General features: G+C 36.1%; 1 protein-coding gene across 3 annotated transcripts in view; it reads left to right on the top strand.

Annotated features, from left to right (window-relative positions):
• WARS2 (tryptophanyl tRNA synthetase 2, mitochondrial) overlaps positions 1–21346 on the top strand; it is a 77963-nt gene that overhangs the window by 29417 nt on the left and 27200 nt on the right. For 2 of the 3 annotated variants that reach the window (XM_058538918.1, XM_058538920.1), the window contains exon 2: positions 6433–6690. The exons of the other annotated variant lie outside the window; for it this stretch is intronic. In XM_058538918.1, coding sequence (XP_058394901.1) covers positions 6433–6690 — 258 coding nt within the window. The remainder of the gene's footprint in view (positions 1–6432; positions 6691–21346) is intronic. 3 annotated transcript variants of the gene reach the window in all.

The following is a 21346-nucleotide window of genomic DNA, read 5'->3' as shown; positions in this document are numbered from 1 at the left end:
ACACAACCTTTGTATTTAAATGTAGCTTAGCTGCCCTAAGGTGACAATGCAATCTCTCCTGGGAGCCAAAGTCCCCAGACTTTGTATTTTATCATCTCTGTCTGTTGGGGAGACATTTGCTGAGTTGCTGTTTGACATGTAAGAAAAAAAAAAACAGAAAAGACCTGAAGAATATAAGCCCAAAGAGATATTGAGCTACAAAAGAAATGGCTACAGAAGAAAAGAACATGATATGTGTACAAACCTGAGGAAGAGCGTTATGTGGTCTGGTGGGGTGGGCAGAGCTCTGGAGTTCTGGATTCTAGCCTCAGCTGTACCACCAGCTGTGTGGTCTTGGCTTTTTGGTAAACATCTCTGCAGCACCCTTTCCCCTTCTGGGAAGGGGAGTGTGTGTGGAGAGGAGATGATGGTAGAAGTGAGGGTTCTTAAAGGCCCAGCCAACCTTGAAGTCAAGAATTTCTAAACTGGATGTAGCCCAGGGTGAAGGAAGGAGACAGAACGTGGAGTCTTGTGGTGAGAGCCTGGATCCAGATCTGACCTACCTGCCTGTGGTCTTGTGCAGGTTGTTTAACCTCACAGTGTCCTTCCCTGGAAGGTGAGGCCAAGGATTCTTACTTCCATCAAATGAGATGAGGTACATGCAAGTGCCAGGGAATGTTTCTGATAGCGAAAGTTCATCACAAGAAGGAAAATACATCTGCAAAAGCATTCCATCACCTGATGGAAGAATAGCTCAGTGCATGTGTGATAAATAGATGCATAGCTCTTGAAATTTGGAAGGGGCTTAAATAAGTCAGTAGGAAAGTTTTTTTTAAAATCAATTTTATTCATTTTAAACTCTTTCACCAGCCTAACAATGTATATTAAGTGTTTATCATCTATGCCCTGAAGGAACTCGTAATCTAGTGGGTTAGTCACTCCTTTCTCCTTTTTTCTTTTTAAAAATAATTTTTTCCTTCAGTTTTAATTGTTGGCCTACATATTGTTTCTTGTTTGGGAGTAATATAAGACCTGCTTTCTCTCATATTGAATTAATATTTACTATATTGATTCCCAGGTCTGAGCATATGGTTTTATTTCTGAGCAGAAACAAACCCATTTTTCTTGGTGCTGAGTCAGCATTTTCTCACCAGACCCAGGGCTCTCCGTACTTTCTGGAAGAAAGAGCTGAATGTGGCAGAACAATGCTGAGCCGTGGCCAAAGAAAGCTTCAGAGGAGCACCTGGCTCCTCCCAGTCAGGGCTGAAGTGCTGTTTTTCTAAGCCGGGTCTCCTCTGTTTCAGCTCTTAAATCACTAATTAGTAGTAGAGGCATTTACAAGAAAATGTTAAAGATATATTTGAGGAGACTAGGATTGAAATAATAGCATGACATAAATGATAGAATTTGACAACCACTAACAGAGACCTAAGGAATGAGAGTCTTAAGCTGTATTTTTTATTTATATACAAGTAGAAGAGTAAGAGGACTTACAGAAAGAGATTTTCATCCCAATTAGTTGATAATGTTTTTGATTACTTTTTTATCACGATCTGTGATAACATGACATTCCTGGAACCAGTTAGACATAGTGGTTGTTCAGCCAAGTTTTGGGTTTACTTTGACTATAGTTAAAACAGGTGTGTTGAATGAACAATTGATGTTGCAGCTGGATACAAGCAGAACTTCGTAGTAAGAGTCTTAAAATCTTTCCTTGAAATCTTTGGTTCCCACCACCATACCAAAGTTGAAAGTGTTTCAAAGCTAGTAGGCAGCCTTCTTCTAATGTATTTTATTCACTTGGGATTAAAGCCAGAAGTTTTCTTTAGTTAACCACAAAAATTATCTTTTGCCATAATTGGCAGCTTGGGGTTTTTCAATTGCTTTTATGTGCAGTAATTAAAATTAAGATAATTATGAATTTGGGATATGCTCAGTACCTTAGGACAGGAATAGTTTTAGCTACATGTGACAGATTGATAAGTACGTTCTCCCTTTGATTCAAACACCCACCCTCTCTTCTGAGATACTACGTCAAATTCCAGGGATGAAGCTGCCCATTGGTAATGCCGATTCTGTTACAAAATGAGCCAATGAATGTATTGATTGGAAGTGGCATTTGTTAAGGAAATACACCTGAAATAAAAATGAAGACCTATTTTGTAAAATGCTCCTTTTCTATCCTCTGTGCATGGCCATGGAATTGTAGGTTGATGCTCCAGACTTCGCCATGAGCGGATGCCTGTGGGCTAGTCTTGAAGCTGTTTTCTTTGTGGTTTGCCTCCTGTCCACTGGGAAGCCCATGCTCCTTTCATTTTCATTCTTTTCCAACTCTAGGGCTTTTGAACACAGAACCCCCATCCTCCCAACCACCCAAACTCCACATTCCAGCCCCGTGATTTCATGGTACCAGGCGTATCTCCCCTGCCATGCCGGCAGGCTGCCTGCTGACTCTTGCTTGGGGAACAGACAGGAACATAAACTCACCACAGAAGAGCAGGACGCTCTCTGTATATTTTTAAGACCAGGAATCCAGTTCTCATTTAGAGGCTGTATTTTTTTAATAGCGCCTTGAAAATTGAACAAAACATTTCTTGTTGCTCTTATTTCTTGATAACATCATTCCCTCTGCATGGATGTATAGAATCACAGAAACTAGAGAATGGAAAAGATGTATTAGATCATGTCTGATCCATTCCCACCGGTCACAATTCTTTTTTCCCACAGTCTGTCCTCTAGTGCTTTTCTCTTCAAATTTTCTCAAGAATTAGTTTCTCCATTTCTCTTGGGGAATAATTCCTTAGTTTCACCATGAAGGAATTTATGTGGAAATATTCATATTCTTTTTTTCCTAGATACATAAGGGTATTCCTAGTCTTCATAACCCTTTGCACTAGCATAAACAGTCCCTCTTCGTCCTAGGTCAAGCATTTCTGGATGGTATTTTTTTTCTCTTCCATTTATTAAGTTCAGAGCTTGTTTTTCTGCTTTGCTTTCTCTTTTCATCAATCAGTCCCTAAAGCCCATTAATCATTTTTTACCTCACTGAAAGCTCCTTTCCTTATTCCCGTATCAGGAACCCAGAGCTGGTTAAGATCTTAAGGTGCTGGAGGAAGCTTCACTCATATGTATTTATCCTGTGCTAACTCCTCTCTGTCTCTGTCCCTCCTAGCCTCAGTTCTCAACTACAAACTATTTTTAAAATAATGTTTCTAAATTATGATTTGGGGAGTTAGTCATTTGAAGGCCTATTGTGTATATGTGTGTGTATGTGTGTGTGTGTACAGTTTTAAGTGGTAAGATTACATTTGTTCTAGTTACTTAAAAGATATTTTTCACATCCTCAGAGCCACAAGTCTTTTAGGTCTCCTGAGTACTTAAATCAAGTGCAATTCTGGACCATTGGACTGTGATGTAGCACTCTATTTAGGGCTATCATCTCAGGAGTAGAGAGGAAAATAAGCAGATATGGGGAAAATAGACTGTATTTGTAGGATTTGGAATTCTTGGGGAAAGGGAAGGGCACAATTTAAGTAGCCTTGGCACTCACATATCTAAAGCAGATTAGCTCTTAGGTGTTAGTGTTAGGTATAAAGATAAGGATTTTTTTATGTCACTTTCTTTTTTGTTTATTTCAGCTTTATTGGGGTGTAATTGACAAATAAAATTGTGAGGTATTTAAAGTATACATCATGGTGATTTGGTATACATACACACTGTGAAAGGATTCTCCCTCATCTAGTTAATTAACACATCTATCACCTCACATATTTATCTTTTTCTAAAATTTTTTGGTGAGAACATTTAAGTTCTACTCTCTTAACAAATTTCAATTATACAATACAGTGTTATCAACTATAGTCACCGTGATTTACATTAGATCCTCATATGCTATATGGTTTCCTGGATTGGAGGACCCAATATTATAAAGATGTCGGTTTTCCCCAAAGCAATCTATAGACTCCATGTAATCCCAATCAAAAACCCCAACAGTTTTTTTTTCTCTTGGAACTTGACAAGATGATTCTAAAATGTATTGAGAAGTGTAAAGAGGCAAGGTTGGGTAAGACACTCTTGAAGAAGAGGGTAGGAAGACTTGCTCCACCAGATCCCAAAACTTATTGAAAAGGCGAGTGTGGTACTGGTGCAGAGACAGACAAATAGACCAGTGGGACAGAACAGAAAGACCAGACACAGACTTAAACATTTAGAGATGTTTGTTTTATGACAGAAGTGGCATTCCAGAGCAGTGGGGAAAGACAATTTTTTCAATAAGTCGTGCTGGAACAATTAGGTATCTATACAGAAGAAAAAAAAAAAAATTGGATGTCTATCTCACACCATATGCAAAAATCTCCAAATGGATACAGACTTAAATGTGAAAGATAAAACTTTAAATCATACATACACATGCAGATACGTATGTTTTATATATGTATATATGTGTATACACTTACATGTCTTCATGACCTCAGGGTATTAAAAGATTTCTTCTATAACATAAAAATCTGTAGTCAAAAATTATATATGTGGTAAAATTAAGAGCATCTCTTCATCAAAAGGTAACATAAAGAAGACAAATAGCTACACAAAGAGAGAATATATTGTCTACACATGTAATTGATAAAATATTAGTATCCGGAATATATAAAAATTCTTCAATCAATAAAAAGACAATCTAATCTGAAAAAATAGGCAAAATAACTTGAATAGGCTCTCCACAGAAGAGGAAATAAAAACAGCCAATAACCATATGAGTTCTCAACTTCTTCAATAATCAAGGAAATGCAGTTAAATCATAATGAGATTCCACCTCATTTCCACCAGATTAGCTAAAAATAAAAACACTGGCAAAGTGTTGATGAGGATGTGGAGCAACAGGAATTGATGGTAGAAACTGCAAATTGTTGCATACTTAGGAATAGTTTAGCACGCTGTAGTACAGTTGAAGATATGTTAACACATACCTTATGACCCAGCAATTCTACTCCTAGGTATAGACACTAGGTCAGCTTGGCATACAATACACAAAGGTACACATAGAAGAATGTTCTTTTGGCCCCTCTTAACTTTTTTTTTTTTGCAAATTTTCAAATCTACAGAAAAGTTGCAAATTAATACAATGAATGTAATAAAGTCTTAATAGACAATGGCTAAGCAAAACATGGTGGCTAGTGGAAAAACTTTGGGTTTTGTAGAAATACATGGGCTTTGAAGTTAGTGATACCTAGCTTGAAATCTCAATTCCGCCTAATAACCGTGTGACCACGGGCAATCTGTTAAGATCTGTGAGCCTCAGTTTTCTTATCTGTAAATTAAAGATAATAAAATGCTTACCATCTTGGGTATTGTAAGGATTAATACATTAATGTAGTTTAAGCACTGAGCGTAAATGCCTGCAACATAGTGGTTGTCAGCATATTATGGCTATTATTAATATTTTGTTGTTAAAAATGATAATATTGCATTTATTTTTTCAGAACCTTTTAGTTACAGCACATTTACTGATATATATTCATTTTTAGCTTTTCAGTATACAATGCAAAATCATTCAAGGGAAAAAAGAGCATTTTTTCACCCAGTGTTACATTTTTTCTTCTCATTTTCCTATGTTAACTTCAATATTATAAAGTGTAAACCAGTGGGAAAACATGACCATGACAAAAATGTTTTTATAATTTAAAAAATTATACAGAATTAAAAACTCCTTTTGAAGAAATAAAAAACCAAGTTTGATTTTATCAAAAGTAAAAGGAAACTGAAGCATGAAAAAGTTAAATAACTCTATCAAGAAGTAATATTAGAAATAAAGGGTAGGTTTCCTAATTTCTAGCCCAAGATCCTGTACACTGAATTATAATATCAGCAATTATTTTTAAAGAAAACTCAATTAAGTAACTAGCAGTAGCCCCTAGCCCTAATGCTATGGTCGTCATTGCCTTAACTGCAAAATGAGTGCAATCACATGAAAAACCCTTGAGGCGTCTTTAATCTCCAGTGAAATTTGATTCTACGTCTGAAGCCTTTCTCACTGATCCCCGGACCCACAGTCATCTTTTCCTCATGGGAACTCCTGCCTGTTCCCACTATTTATCTTTCCAAACTGGTCATGATCATGTTGGCACATTGTACTTTTACTTATCTTTTCATGAATATATCCTCTGTCTCCAATTAGGTTGCATTTTCATGGGGATGCGGATCTTTTCTTATGTGCTTTTGTATTTGTAAGTTTTTGAGTGCAAAAAAAACCACATTTTAAATATCATTTTCTGTCCCTATTAGCACCTAAAATAGTGCTTTGCACAGAGTAGGCACAAAATAAATGTGTAAGGATGGCGACTGGTAGATTGCGGTTTTAAAAAATAGGAGTAGCCATCATAGCTAGGGTAACATGGGCATAGGATTTGTGGATTCTGCCTCAAAAGCAAAAATGTTTGTTTTCCTCTGTTCCAGAGAGATGCTGTTAAGCGAATATTCTCTGGCATTCAGCCTACAGGGATCCCCCACCTCGGCAATTACCTGGGAGCCATTGAGAGCTGGGTGAAATTACAGGATGAGCATGGCTCTGTGCTGTACAGCATCGTTGACCTACACTCGGTCACTGTCCCTCAAGACCCAGCCGTCCTTCGGCAGAGCATCTTGGACATGACTGCTGCTCTTCTTGCTTGCGGCATAAACCCAGAGAAGAGCATCCTTTTCCAACAATCTCAGGTCAGCTTCTCAGATTAGAACCGAGAAAACTTTTATTGTCAGATTATTTGACGAAAAACTTGGATAGTGTATATAGCTCCCGTTTGTGGTTTTTAAAAAATTGTTCAAAAGTGACTTTATCAAATGTGATTGTTTCATGTTAATGTTTTCTGTGTATTCATATCATTATCATTATAGTGTAATAGAATTTTTCAACTTTTCCTCCACTATACTTGGTAAATTTATAGTGCTTCATATACCAAAAAGTTGTATCTCATTGGTACTTCTAACCCTGGAATTGTTTTTCTATACTGAGTTGCATTCAAACTGATAAATTCATGCTGTTGACTAATCTGCTGGTGATCAGAGATAGAATTTAGTGACCAGTGGTTTTACATAACCCCAATGTTGCTTTATTGGGTATTGCATTTGGAAGGCCTATTAGGTAATTCCCATTGTTCATTCTTTGCATAATAGCTTTTGAGAAGATTTGAGAGAACTAGCTGGGAAATTGGAAGACAATGTCCAGTGTCTTGAGTCCAAGCCAAGAAAGGCTTCAGAACAAAGCCAAAATATTTGACTCATATCTTCACTATGGATGAATCAGTTTACTCTTGGACAGGCAGAGAGCCTGGATTAGAGTCAGGGCACTTAAGAGACTCCCTAGCAAAGAAGACGAACATTTTAACTGGATCATGCCCTCATTACATATCTGCTTTAACCTTGTGACAAAGCCCCAGCCAAGGATTGGTATGTTATACATGTTTTGGCACATGATCACATGTGTACATGTGTGATATGCATTATATACATGTATATCTCCTTCCTTGATCATAAACTTCTGCTAATCATTATTTTTATGTATGTTTTATCACCCACAGAACTTAATGTAATGATTCACACAGAGCAACCATTTAAAAAATATGTAATAAATGTAGGGCCGGCCCCATGGCTTAGCAGTTAAGTGCGCGCGCTCCGCTACTGGCAGCCCAGGTTCGGATCCCAGGCGTGTACCAACGCACCGCTTGTCCGGCCATGCTGAGGCCGCATCCCACATACAGCAACTAGAAGGATGTGCAACTATGACATACAACTATCTACTGGGGCTTTGGGGGAAAAAAAAAAGGAGGAGGATTGGCAATAGATGTTAGAGCCTGTCTTCCTCAGCAAAAAGAGGAGGATTGGCATGGATGTTAGCTCAGGGCTGATCTTCCTCACAAAAAAAAAATATATATGTAATAAATGAAAGGAGTATCTTCAAAAAATAAATACAGTTAGCAAGTTAAACTTGTTGCCAGCTTGGAGATAATTTGATAAAATAATAGAATCTAATCATTAAAATGAACATAAAGGCAATTTACCTCAATTTCCTTCCTTACAGTTGGTCAGGAAGCATTTACTTATACATGACTTTTCAAATTCAATCTTGGACAGATCTAATTGTTATAAAGTACTTGCTTATATTGAGCAAACACCTGTCTCCCTATAATTTCCACCCATTCATTTAACTTCTGGTCTCTAAAAATACAGAATAAATCGACTCTGTCTTCCACATGACTGCTCTTCAAATACTTAGAGACTTTTATTATGCACCATCCTTAACCTACAGGCCCTTACTGCATAGGTCTTACTTTCTTCAAACTCATTGTCCCCAGATTTCTCACCCTCTTGGTTGTCCTACCTCAGAAGCACTCTTACATTCTCTCTGAGAGGAACGTGCCTCTCATCTTTCAGGAAACAATGTTTATTCAAACTCTTCACATCCATCTCTGACATTATAATGCTGGTCATTATTAGAGCCACTTTTTGAGTCACCTAATGCATTTTCCCAAAGCATATCATCTTCACTCCATCTAAGCTGTTTTTGATACAAGCTCTCTTTTGATCCTTATGTGATAGTTTCTAAAAATTGTATTCCCAGTACCTATTTCCATACTTCTTGTAGGTGAAAATGTCTAATCTCCACAAAGTAACCACTTGCCAGATTGCTTTTCTAAGTGATCTTTAAATTTAAGGGCTTATTTAGAACCACATTCAATGCCTGCACTTTGAGCTCGTGCCCCTAGGAACGATTACCGTATTATAAATTTTTTCTCCTTTATAAAGGGTTTTTGGCAGTGACCTCCATAAGCATCTAAAAGTTGCAATAATTGAGGTATCTTCTTCCACATGGTACTTTATTGTTCAAAATAACAATTGAAGGAGTAACCCACAATATGGGAGACTTTGTAAGAACTCCCTCATAAATGAGGGATAATAAAATTCACCTTCCCTTTGATTTTTTTATGGTACATAACAAGCTCATTGGTTCCCACAGTGGTTGTGGGTCTAGTCGGAGAGTAGAGGTAACTGATGTTTCCTCAGTGACCTTAGTGCAACTCTAAGCTGTCTCATAATTCCCTTCCTCTTGTCCCTGACTTCAGCTCCCTTGGGGGAATTTTGATAGTTTGCCAGTAAAATTTGAGGGAAGTACTCTTCAGCCGACATTCCACAACTTGTCCCACAAAGACAATATGAAGATTTCCTCAGGTGTCTGTCTGACCCCAAGACGTGCTTGGTCTGGGCTATTTCCTTCTTCTTCTTTTCTTCTTCTTCTTCTTCTTCTTCTTTTTTTTTTTTTTTGCTGAGGAAGATTCGCCCTGAGCTAACATCTGTGCCAGTCTTCCTCTATTTTGTATGTGGGTCACCTCCACAGCATGGCCACTGACAAGTGGTATAGGTCTGCACCCAGGAACTGAACCCAGGCCACCAAAGCAGAAGGTACTGAACTTAACCATTAGACCACAGGGCTGGCCCCTGTTTCCTTCTTTGACTCAGGCAACCAACCTTTTTACACCTCCACGGATGGACTAGATATTTATCAGGTTTTCTTTCCTCTTTTAAATATTTAATAAAGAAAAATTTAAATATACATAGAAGAGTGGGGAGAATAGTATACTGTACTCCTATCACTTACTAACATTTTGTGATTTGTCTCACCGATGATTTCTTGGTTGAAATATTTTAAAGCAGATACCACACATCATGGCGTTTCACTCCCTAAATATTTCAGTGTGCTTCTCTATAAACAAAGAAAATTTCCTTACATAATGGCAATACTCTCATCACACCTCCCAAGTTAATGATAATTCCATATTATCATCTAATACTCAGTCCATATTCAAATTACACTGATTCTCCCAAAAATGTCTTTTATACTTTGCTTGTTTAAATGAAGATCCAACCAAGGTCCACACATTACACTGATTATGGATCTTAAGTCTCTTTTTTTCCATGCCTTTTGATTTGCCGAAAAGTTGTATTTTATTTCCTGTAAAGTTAGTCCTTCTGTACTTAAAAAATTTTTTTAATTTTGATGTTTATGTTCCCACTTTTTTTCATGCCTTTGGTATATTGATCAGTTGTCTTTTATTTGCTATAAAATTAGGTCTTTTGAACATAAAAATAAACCTTAATTTTTTGTTGCTTTCTCTTTGCACTAATCTGTGTTAGTCGATGTTTAGCGACTATAAACTACCATCCCACATATTTGCTCATCACCATTTTTTGAATAGAAATAGTTTTAATAGAAACCATGCTTGCCTGGTGCCCACAGAGTGCCTAGAAGGGAACATTAGACATCAGTTCCCTTAGAATGGCCATAAAGCTTCAAATTGTTCATGGAGGATGATGGGAAGTTCTTCCTCATGTCTTATCCTGTAACTATGAAGGCACGTATTGGCTTTTTCCTCTTAGAACCGTTCTTAAATGGAAGTACAATCAAATAAGCTAGTCTCCCTGAAACAGTTAATATTTTAAGCACCTGGCCTCATATTTGCAGTGTTCTAGTATAGCATTTTTATTTTATGTTTTGTGACACAAAAATCAATAATTAACAACTGTCTTTATCAACCTGCAGAGTCTCCAATAGGAGGGAATTGAAAAGAAAATAATCATAGCGTTTTTAGATGTAGAAAAAAAGTTGGAAGTTATGTTTAAGAAAACTGATATTTTTAAATATATAAGATTTGCCAAGCCTTTTCATGTATATGCTCTCTCCTTTAATCCTGAAAACAGTGTGTGAGTTAGGCATTATTGTTCTTTCACAGATGAATGAATTAAGGTATGAAGAGATTAAATAAATTAGGAAATGTACTTAAAACCATCTCTGAGAGGTGCCTAATACTTAGTAAATGCTTAACAAATATACCTTCTTAACTAGCTACCTGAGGTCACACAGCTTGTAGGCTACAAATCCAGGACTTTTTTTTTCTTCCTAAGGCACCAATTTGGAAGATATACTCATGGGGAGAGAACCTTATTCTGCCCTCCACCGTGCCTCTGCCTCAGGAGCTGATGGCAGAGGACCGATGGAGTGCCAGAGCTGGCTTCAAGACCCTCATTATTTCTTGCATAGACCATTAAATGAGCCCTTTACTCCTACTTCAGTCCACAGATTGACAGTCCATTCCCACATTGTAGCCATGGTCATCTTTCTACTTAAAATACATTAGCACCTCTCTCCTACCCTCGGGGTAAAAATCTAAACTCAGTTTCTAGACAGCTCTTCAAGAATGAGGCCCCTGAGAACATCAAGACAGTGTTTCTTCCATTTTTTTATCATCAGGTTAGTTTGTGTTCAGAGGATCTGATTAACTTTAACCAATAATCTTTAAAGCAGAAGTTGGAGTAATTTTTTCTGGTTTTATTTTCAGAAAATTTGATAAATCGATTCTTACTTATAAAACAGATAACTTAGAGATCAGTTGTCTACATTTTAAAAAGATTTTTTGTTAGTTCCTTTACAGTGGGAGTTTTGTAGTGCATTTAAGCATTTACTTGATCATTAAATATGTAACTGAGAGGATAAGAATTTAGAAAACAGTTATACTTCAAGTGTTGGGAGCCAATGCCAGTTAAAATTAGTTATACCTGCATCCCCCACCACCACCACTATTACTTACAGGTAAAATCAAGAATTTTTAAAATTGTAAGTTAGAGAAAAATATTTTTTTGTATTTTATAACGTACTCTTTTCGCGTATATCCATTGTGTTAAGCAAAGTACTTACAGCTAAATATAAAGACTAGTTCCCAGGTGCTATTGTTGTATGTCAGAGTAAGTTCTAGTAATCATTTGAAGTGGGGAAGGAATTTAGCTATGTTATAATGCTGATTTTACCAATAATTTTCATCTCTAATCCTTTGCATTCTTTCTCAGCAGTCTGACTGGAACAATTTAGACTTATTGAAGATTTTTCTCATTATTTTCTTTTTCTTTCTCTCCCACTGGCTTCAAGTCATGGTGCTTCCCCTAAAATATGTTTGCCATATGTGGGGAATTTTACAGAGTCTGTCCTCTGAAAGGTGTGTATGTGTGTGTGTGTGTGTGGAGAGAGAGAGAGAGAGAGAAAGAGAGAAAGAGAGACAGCACACGAGAGCCTGCCTATGTGTATGTTTGGCAGAGGTTTCCATCCCAGTGCCAAAGTCAATGGTCTTTTATTTCCAGCAGGCCTGAATGCAGATCCAATCTGATTCCCACAGCTGTCTCTGAGGTGCATGTCTCCACATCTTTAGTTGTAGTACTTTCCTTGCAATCGAATCACCCAGCAGATGGAAGATAAAAGCAGGAGTTTGTAGCTTTAGGCACTGGCTTTCTGCCAAGGCTAGGAGGAAAGGACAGTTTTGACCATTAGACGTCATGTTGCAGAGGGTTCAAAACAGTCCAGGGAAGAGCCAGGGGAGGAGAATGGAATCTGCAGCTTTGGAATGTAGCCTCATTCTCTAATTAGAGTTATGTTTTGTTTCCCAGGAAACTAAAATCAATAATAATAATAAAGGAAAAGAGCTGTGGGGGAATCAATTTCAGAATGAAGGCCAAGGGAACTGACTACATGAATCTTGGCTCACTGTGTACAAACAAAAGTTATACCTGACCCATCGTCCCATGTCTTAGAGGTGTGAAACCAAGGCCTAAACCTGGACAGACAGTCTCTCGTTTTCTCATTTATCCTAGTAATTTTGGAAGCATATTTGAGTGTATATTTATATTTGTGGAACTCTCATCCCTGTTGTTGGTTAGGCTATCAACAACAGGTGCACATTCAACTCTTAATAGAAAGGAAGCAAACAAACATCTGTATGGATTAATGGACTTGAGGAATCTATTTGTAAGACTGGCATTACCTCCAAAGTTTCTAGGGAGAGACAAAGGATCTAAATGGCCCATGGCATAAATAATAAAGAGAAGCTAGGAAAATTATTATATAACCAAACTCCACATGTATTTCCTTCTCTAAAAAGTTTCTACTAGTACCACTTCCTTGCCTAGATCTAAACTCCTGTGTGACTTGATGAGCAAGTTGTAGTATTTGTGCTGCCTCCATCCTGGACCACAGGATTAGGTCATGTCTTAATCATACCTTCAAGAAGAGTTCTTTTTTACTATCAGAGCAATAGTGGAAAGAGTACAAGTTTTGAAGACAGGTATAGTTGGACTGAATCTCACTGTGACCTCTTCTTGTTGTGACACACTGGGTAAGTTACCCAAGCTCTCTGAATCCCCTTTATAATGTATATAATTGGGATATTTAAATACTATGATGTATAATGCCTGGAAAACGTTGACTTTCTTTCTCACCCTACCCCACAACACACATACTGCCCCCACCACCCCAGGCTCCTTGATACTATGAATATTTGTTTAAAAGTAGAGTGGAATTGAAAGATGGAGATCAAATTAATGACAGTGCCTCTCTTTATACTCAATAATAAAATATTTTCAGAAGAGTTTGTTGTTGAAGGTTTTTTGGAACCTTTTAAGAAATATTTCAAACATTCAGAAAAGCATGAAGATGAATGGCTGCTTTTTGAAATGCTAACCTTTTGGCATACTTACTTCATGTAGTTTTTGTTTTTTAAAAAATAAAACATTACAAGTATAGTAGAAACTTTCTATTTAGCTCTCTCTAACCCCATTCCACTGTCTACCTCCCCAGAGGTAACTGCCATATTGAATTTGATATTCATCATTCCCATGTGTTTATATTTTTATTGCATGCATATGATTTGGCCATAACAATCCATGTTATTTATTTTGTATGTTTTAAAACTTTATATGAATGGTATCCTGCTGTACATATCTTCCTGCATCTATATTGTTGTGTGCAACATTACGTGGTTGAGATGTATTCGTTTTGACTACTCTACAATATTCCATTGTCCGCCTCTATCACAATTTATTTATCCATTTCCCTGGCAAAGGGTATTTAGATTTTTTTCCAACTTTGTTGTTACTGCAAACAATACTACCGTGGGCTCACTTGTATGTGTTTTTTGTGTACCTGTGAAAGACTTTTCTAGGTGTACATACTTAAGAGTGGAATCATGAGGACATGTGATATATACATTATCAGCCTTACTGGATATTGCCAGATTGCTTTCTAAATTTGTATTCCAATTTACATTCCCACCAATAGAAGAGTTCCTTTTGGTTTATGGCAATATCCAATATAATTAGACATTTTATTTTTGCCATTATAAAGAATGGAATATGCTGTCTCAGTGTTGCTTTAATTTGCATTTCTCTGATTACTGATAAGGTTAAGTGTTTTTTCATGTTTTAACCTTTTGTTTTCTTCTGTGAATTGTTTGTTCATATCTTTTGCCCATTTTTAAAAATTGTTTATATTTTCTTATTGATTTGTAGAAGTTCTTCACATAACCTGAATACTAATCCTTTGCCTGTCATACATTATCTTTTTTCAGTCTGTGGCTTGTCCTTTTAAATTTTTAAATGCTGTCTTTTGTTTTTCAGCAGTTTTCATTTTAATGTAGTCAGTTCAATCTTTTCCTTTATGCTTTTGTGCTTCTGGGATGTGTTTTGAAGAAATTCTTCTCTGGCCTAATGTCACAAAGCTATTCTTCTTTATTGTCTCCTAAGTGTTTTAAAGTTTTGCTTTTCACATTTGACACTGAGTTATCTAGCTATCTATTTGTGGATCTTAACTAATTTTGACAGATTTTATTTACAATTTAAAAAATTTTTTAATTTGTTAATATCAACCCAGGTCATATCTGGAAAGTCTTTATTTTCAGAAGATGTCTAACACACAGTGATGGATACACATTTTCCAAAATTCTAATTTTCACTTGAAAACTGAAATTTTATCATTAGAAACACTTTCTGTGCATTATTTTCCTTAAAATTCTCTTCTTTCTTTTTCCCCATTGACGAGTTTTCGGTACTCTGTTAATCTCTTTAGAGAACAAATTTGTTTTTTGCGCGCCTATTGTGTCTTTGTTTTCTATCTCATTATTTTCATTATTTCCTCCCTTCCTTCTGTTTTCTTTGAAATTACTTTGTTGTTCTTTTTCTAACTTGAGTAGACCTCATTAATTTTTAGCCATTCTTCTTTTCTAATATAAACATTCAAGAGTATAAATTTCCTTCTAAGTATCATTTTATCAGCATCCACAAAGTTGTGATATGTAGTATTTTCACTATAACTCAGTTCTAAATGGTTTCTAATTTCCAATATTATTTCTTCTCTCTCTCTCTCTTTTTTTTTTTTTTTGGTGAGGAAGATTGGCCTTAAGCTAATATCTGTTACCAATCTTCTTCTTTTTGCTGAGGAAGATTGGCTCTGAGCTAACATCTGTGCCCGTCTTCCTCCATTGTGTATGTGGGACACTGCCACAGCGTGGCTTGATGAGCAGTGTGTCGGTCCACGCCTGGGGTTTGAACCTGCAAACCCTGGGCCACCAAAGCAGAGTGCACGAACCTAACCAGTATGCCACCCGGCCGGCCCTATTATTTCTTCTTTGACCTATGATTTATTTAGAAGTGTGTGTTTAAATTTCCAAATACATGGCTCTTTTTGAAAACTTAGCTTTTTAAAAAAATTGATTTTTAATTTCTTTGCATTTTAGTCAGAGAATGTGGTCTCTATGTTTTCAGTTCTTTGGTATTTTTAAAGATTGACTTTAGTAAATGGTCAGTATTTATAAATGGTCTATTTGTGCTTGAAAATAATTTGTAATTTCTAATTCAGTAATTTTCAAATTATTTTGATGTTCATGCCTATCAGTAAAATGTTTTTGAGACTTACTCCTAAGATAGATAGATAGATAGATAGATAGATAGATAGATAGATAGATAGAGTACATTATATGACTTATCTCTGAAGTAAAAATTAAAAATACAAGTTAAAAAAATGTATATTAATAAAAGTTCTACTATTTTCTTAGTATGTTCTGGTAGATGATCTTGTATGTCCTCTGAGGTTCATAAATCCCATTTTGGAAACCACTGTTTTAACTGTTCATCTCCAGTGATCACCAGGGTATCTTCTTAGGTTAAAGTAAATATTTAGAATCCCAGGACCACCACAGGCCATGCTTGGTACCAGTCTACTTATAAGGGCATAGAATAAGAACCTCAGCTTGCCAGCAAGATAACTCCTCTAAGCAGGAGTCCTTGCTATAGCAGTCCGTGTAGTGATACACATATAAGTCCAGGAACTACTTTCTTTCCAGGTGACAGCTGAAGTGTGAGGAGATGGAAGCCACATCAGTGGGCATGTAATCCACTTTGGCTTAAAAGCCTCATTTCCCATGGGACCCAATATCCATTTTAACATTCCATAGATTTAGTTTACAGGGTCCCTGAAAGAGATATGCCAGTTACAAGAGCCACTGTACTAAGGAAAGCTCAAACTATGACTTTCCATAGTGTATTTATAGTTTCCTCAGTCTAGATGCAATTTACCAATCAGGGATTCTTTTTCTCATAAGTGATGTTGCCTAGTAACGCCTAGCAACACATGTTTAACACATACTATCTTATCTGGTAGATAACAGAACTAGGTTGTTAGCCTAGGGTCAGATTCTCTTGCCGCAGGTGAAAGTGGTTTGTTAATGTACTCGATCAGTTAGCTACTAGATTTCATTGGCTAATGGAGTCCTTTAAATCAGTCATGTTACTGCTAAGTTTTCATCCTCCTCTACTGTTTCTGTACTTGCAAACAGAGCAATAACCTGTGAACACATTAATGTTGTAAAAATAACTATAAGATAGTGGTTTCTCCCTCAGAGAGAAAATAGCACCCAGCTTCCTGCTCCCAGAAAATATAGTTTTCCTTTTTTCTCAATCTTCTTCAAAGTGGTTAATTTCTATTGATCTATCTTTTCATTTAGTGACTCTTTCTTCTGTCCTCTAAATCTGTGGTTAAGTCCTTCCAGTGATATTTCAGATATCATATGTTTCTGTTATAGAATTATTTGTTCTTTTTTGTAGTTTTTATTTCTCTGCTGCGATTTCCTATCTGTTCATTCATTTTAAGAATATTTTCATTAGCATCTTTGAGCATAGTTATAATAATTGCTTCAAAATTTTTATCCGTTAACTACAACATCTGGAACTTCTCAGGGTTGGTCTCCATTGATTGCCTTTTCTCTTGAAAATGAGTTATTTTTACCTAGTTTTTTTCATGTGTCTAGTAATTTTGGCTAGTATCTTGGATACTTTAAATAAGACATAGAGATTCTGAATTCAGTTGTAGTCCTCTGAAGAATGTCTTTTTTGTTGTTGTTGTTGTTAACTGTTGTTGTTTTAGCAGCCAATTAACTTGGCTAACCTCAAACTCCAAACTCTGTTTTTCCAGTGGTGAGCAACAACTGAAATCTCTCACCAGTTGTTTTAACCATAGTTAGGCAGCTTGGAGTCTGCCCCTTGCATATATAGTTCAGGAGTCAGCTAGAGATTTGAGTAGAGTTTCTACGTAGAATTTAAGGCTCCCACTCTCTGACTTTTCATTCAGGAATTTCTCTGCTTATTTTCCATCCATTATGGTCACCCAAACTCTGTCCTTTGATTCCTTGATCCAGTAAGAGTGCAGGTTTCTATCAGTTTTAGATACTCGTCATGGCTCCAACTAAGGACTCTCCTCAGAAAGCCATAAAATTGGACACTTATTCAGTGTTGTCCCTTTGTAAAAGAGTAGACCACACCCCTCTAGTTTCTGCCTGGATTTGATTGCTCTCCAGTGGCTTCAGGCAGTTGGTTTTTATATTTTACTCAGAGTTTACAGTTGCTACCTGTGGTAAGGTTCATTCAATAGGAGATTGCTATGGACTGAATTGTGTCCCCTCAAAATTTAAATGTTCAAGTCCTAACTCTCCAATGTGACTGTATCTGGAGATAAAGTCTTTAGGTGATTGTTAGTGCTAAATAAGATCATAAAGGTAGAACCCTAATCCGATAGGACTGTGGTCTTTTAAGAAGAGGAAGAGAGAGATTACCCCCTCTCTGCCATATCACAGCAAGAAGGCAGCTGCCTACATAACAAGAAGAGAGCTCTCACCAGAACCTGACCATGCTAGCACCCTGATCTCAGACTTCCAGTGTCCAGAACTATGAGAAAATAAATTTCTGTTGTTAAACTACCCAATCTCTAGTATCTTGTTATGGCAGCCCTAGCAGATTAATACAGAGCTACTCAGCCATTACCAGAAGCGGAAGCCTTGTTCTTGGATTGGAAACTCAATATTGTTAATATGTCAGTTCTCTCCCTATTGATTTATAGATTCATCACAATCCCAATTAAAATGTTGTAGACACTGACAAACTGAATCTGAAATGTATATGGCAATGGAAAGTACTTAGAATATTGAAAACAATTTTGAAAAAGAAAACACAATCGGAGGACTTATACTACCTTTCTTCAAAACTTACTACAAGCCTACAATAATCGAGTGAGTGTGATGATAATGTTAATATAATAGACTTGTAGATCAATGGAAAGGAATAGGGAATCCAGAAGTAGTATATAATGACCAATAAATGGTCAAATGGTTTCAACAAAAGCATCAAACCATTTCAATGGGGGACAGGATAGTCTTTTCAGCAAATGGTGTTAGGTATCTAAGTGGATATCTATATGGGGTGGGGGAAAGGAACTTTGACTCTTACCTCACACCATTCACAAAAAATCAACTTAAACTATCATAGACCTAAATGTAAAAGTGAAAACTATAAAATTTCTGGAAGAAATCGTGGGGGAAAGTCTTCTAGACCTTGAGGGTAGGTACAGATTTCTTGGAAGGTATACAAGAAGCATTTAACTTAAAAGAAAATGTTAATACATTTGACTTCATGAAAAGATAAAGCTTCTGTTTTTCAAAAGACACCATTAAGAAAATTAAAAGGTGAGCCATAAGGTAGGAGAAGATATTCACGATACATACATCTGACAAGGCTTTGTGTCCAAATGTATAAAGAACTCTTATCTCAATAATAAGAAGACAAGTTATTTTTTAATTGGGCCTTATATTTGAACAGACATATCACAAATGAAGAGAACAAATGGCCAATAAGCACATGAAAGCTTCAATATCACAGTCATCAGAGAAATGCAAACCACAATGAGATACCCCCACCAATGGCTAAAACTATAAATACTGATAATCCTAAGTTTTGGTAAGGATGTGAAGCAACTTGAAGTCTCATACATTGCTGGTGAGAGTCTAAATGGCAACTTCTTATAAAATTAAACATATACTTACCATGTGACCTAGCAATTCCACTCCTGGGTATTTACTCAAGAGAAATGAAAACATTGTCTACAAAATGGCTTGTACACAAATGTTCATAGAATTTTTAATTGTAACAGCCAAAAACTAAAAAAAAAACCCAAATGTCCATCAATGAGTGAATAAACAATTGTAGAATATTCAGTCAATGGAACTATTCAACACTGAAAAAGAATATGTAACAACATGGAGGAATGTCAGAAACATGCTGATAGAAGCCAAGCACAGAAGAGTTCGTATTATATAATGTCATTTCTTTGATATTCTAGAACACGCAGAACTAATTCATAATAACAGAAAACAGATCAGTGGTTTCCAAGAGCAGGGGATAAGGGACTGAACGGTTAAATGGGTGTATCTTATTGTTTGTAAATTATGCCTCACTAAAGTTTATTTAACATTTTTCAAAAAATTTTTAAATGAGTAGGCACTTAGGGTGTTATTATATAAGTGAAAAGAAAAATAAGAGAAAATCCCATGGAATTATGTGAGAACACTACAGGTAGTTCAATATAGCTGTCATTTAAACATTTAAAATGACAAGGGCAAAATAGAAATGGCATGAAAATTTCATCTGATCTTTGGGTCTCCCATTCACAATGAAACTAAGAAACAACCTGTTCACAAGTTTATTTAGTAAAATAATTATTTGGTTTGTTGATGTTAACATGTTCCCTGTACTTCTTCAAATATTATGGATTATAAACCAGCAAGAAGCATCATGAAACCAAGTGTTTCAACTGTTGATCCTACTCCAAGGAAAGTATTAAAGAAAGCAGCTTTGCCTAGGATAGTGCTTTGAATTAGGTTGAAGGAATTTTTACTGCCAAGAATTTTAGAAAGTTTTAGTCAAGAGCTTAAAATAAGAATATGAAAACGATCTTATGATTTAAAACTTTCACTATTTTTTTGTTTTCAATAGTCTTTTAATTGATGTTTTTCCATGTCTAGACATTATTTATCCAAATTAAAACAAAAAATACATAGGGAGAGACATCTTTTACAAGCATGTTTTGTACTTCTTTGTTTTATATTACAGGATAAAGAACATGACTCAGTGTTTGTTTTTTTAATGAAGCACCGTGTGACCTCTAATATACCTGGGCTTAGTATTTCTTAATTCTTACATTTCTTTACTTCTCTGATTCACTGATATATTGACCACTTGTTCCTTGTAGAATTTTCTGTTGACTCTAGTGATGCTGCAGTAACTTATTTTTCTCCTACTCCTCTGATGGTTCATTTGTTTCCTTTATTGACTGCTTTTTTTTAATCCCCAGAAGTTCTGTCCTGGGATAAAAATCTCTCTCTATATATATTCCACCCTCCTGAAGTCTCATCTACTTCCATAACTTTCAGCCATTTTCTCTCAAAACTTTTGTCTGTACAGCCCTGACCTTTCTCCCTAATTCCAAACTTGTATTTCTAGCTATATTCTAGACATCTTTCTCTGGATCTTTCCCAAATCTCAGTTTCAACATATCTGAAACCAGATCCTTCCCTTTTGCCTCTGACCAGCCCCTTCACCTGATTTTTAAAAATAATTTATTGAGGTGAAATGCACATAATATAAAATTAACCATTTTTTCCTAACCTGAGAAATATATGTAATCTATCTTTTTTTCTTTACATAGCCTTTTTTAAAAATTGTGATAAAATACACATAGCATATAATTTACTGTCAGCCTTTTTTAAGTGTACAATTCAGAACTGTTAAATATATTCACATTGTTTTGCAACCAATCTCCAGAACTTTTTCATCTTGCAAAACCGAAACTCTATACCCGTCAAACAGCAACTTCCCATTTCCTCCCTCCCCCAGCCCCTGGCAACTGCCATTCTGCTTTCCATCTCTAAGTTTGACTACTATAGGTAATTCATGTAAGTAAAATCACACACTATTTGTCTTTCTATGACTGGATATTTCACTTATAATGTCCTCAAGTTTCATCTATGTTGTAGCATGTGTCAGAATTTCCTTCCTTTTCAAGGCTGGATTATATTTCATTGTGTGTATGTACCACATTTTGTTTATCCATTCATCTATTAACAGACATTTGGGTTGCTTCCACCTTTTGCCTATCGCGAATAACACTGCTACGAATGTG

The sequence above is a fragment of the Diceros bicornis genome, chromosome 4 (genome assembly GCF_020826845.1).
Source record: "Diceros bicornis minor isolate mBicDic1 chromosome 4, mDicBic1.mat.cur, whole genome shotgun sequence".
Lineage (NCBI taxonomy): Eukaryota > Metazoa > Chordata > Mammalia > Perissodactyla > Rhinocerotidae > Diceros > Diceros bicornis.
Note: the sequence above shows the minus strand (reverse complement) of the source record. Positions and strands in the feature narration are given on the sequence as shown.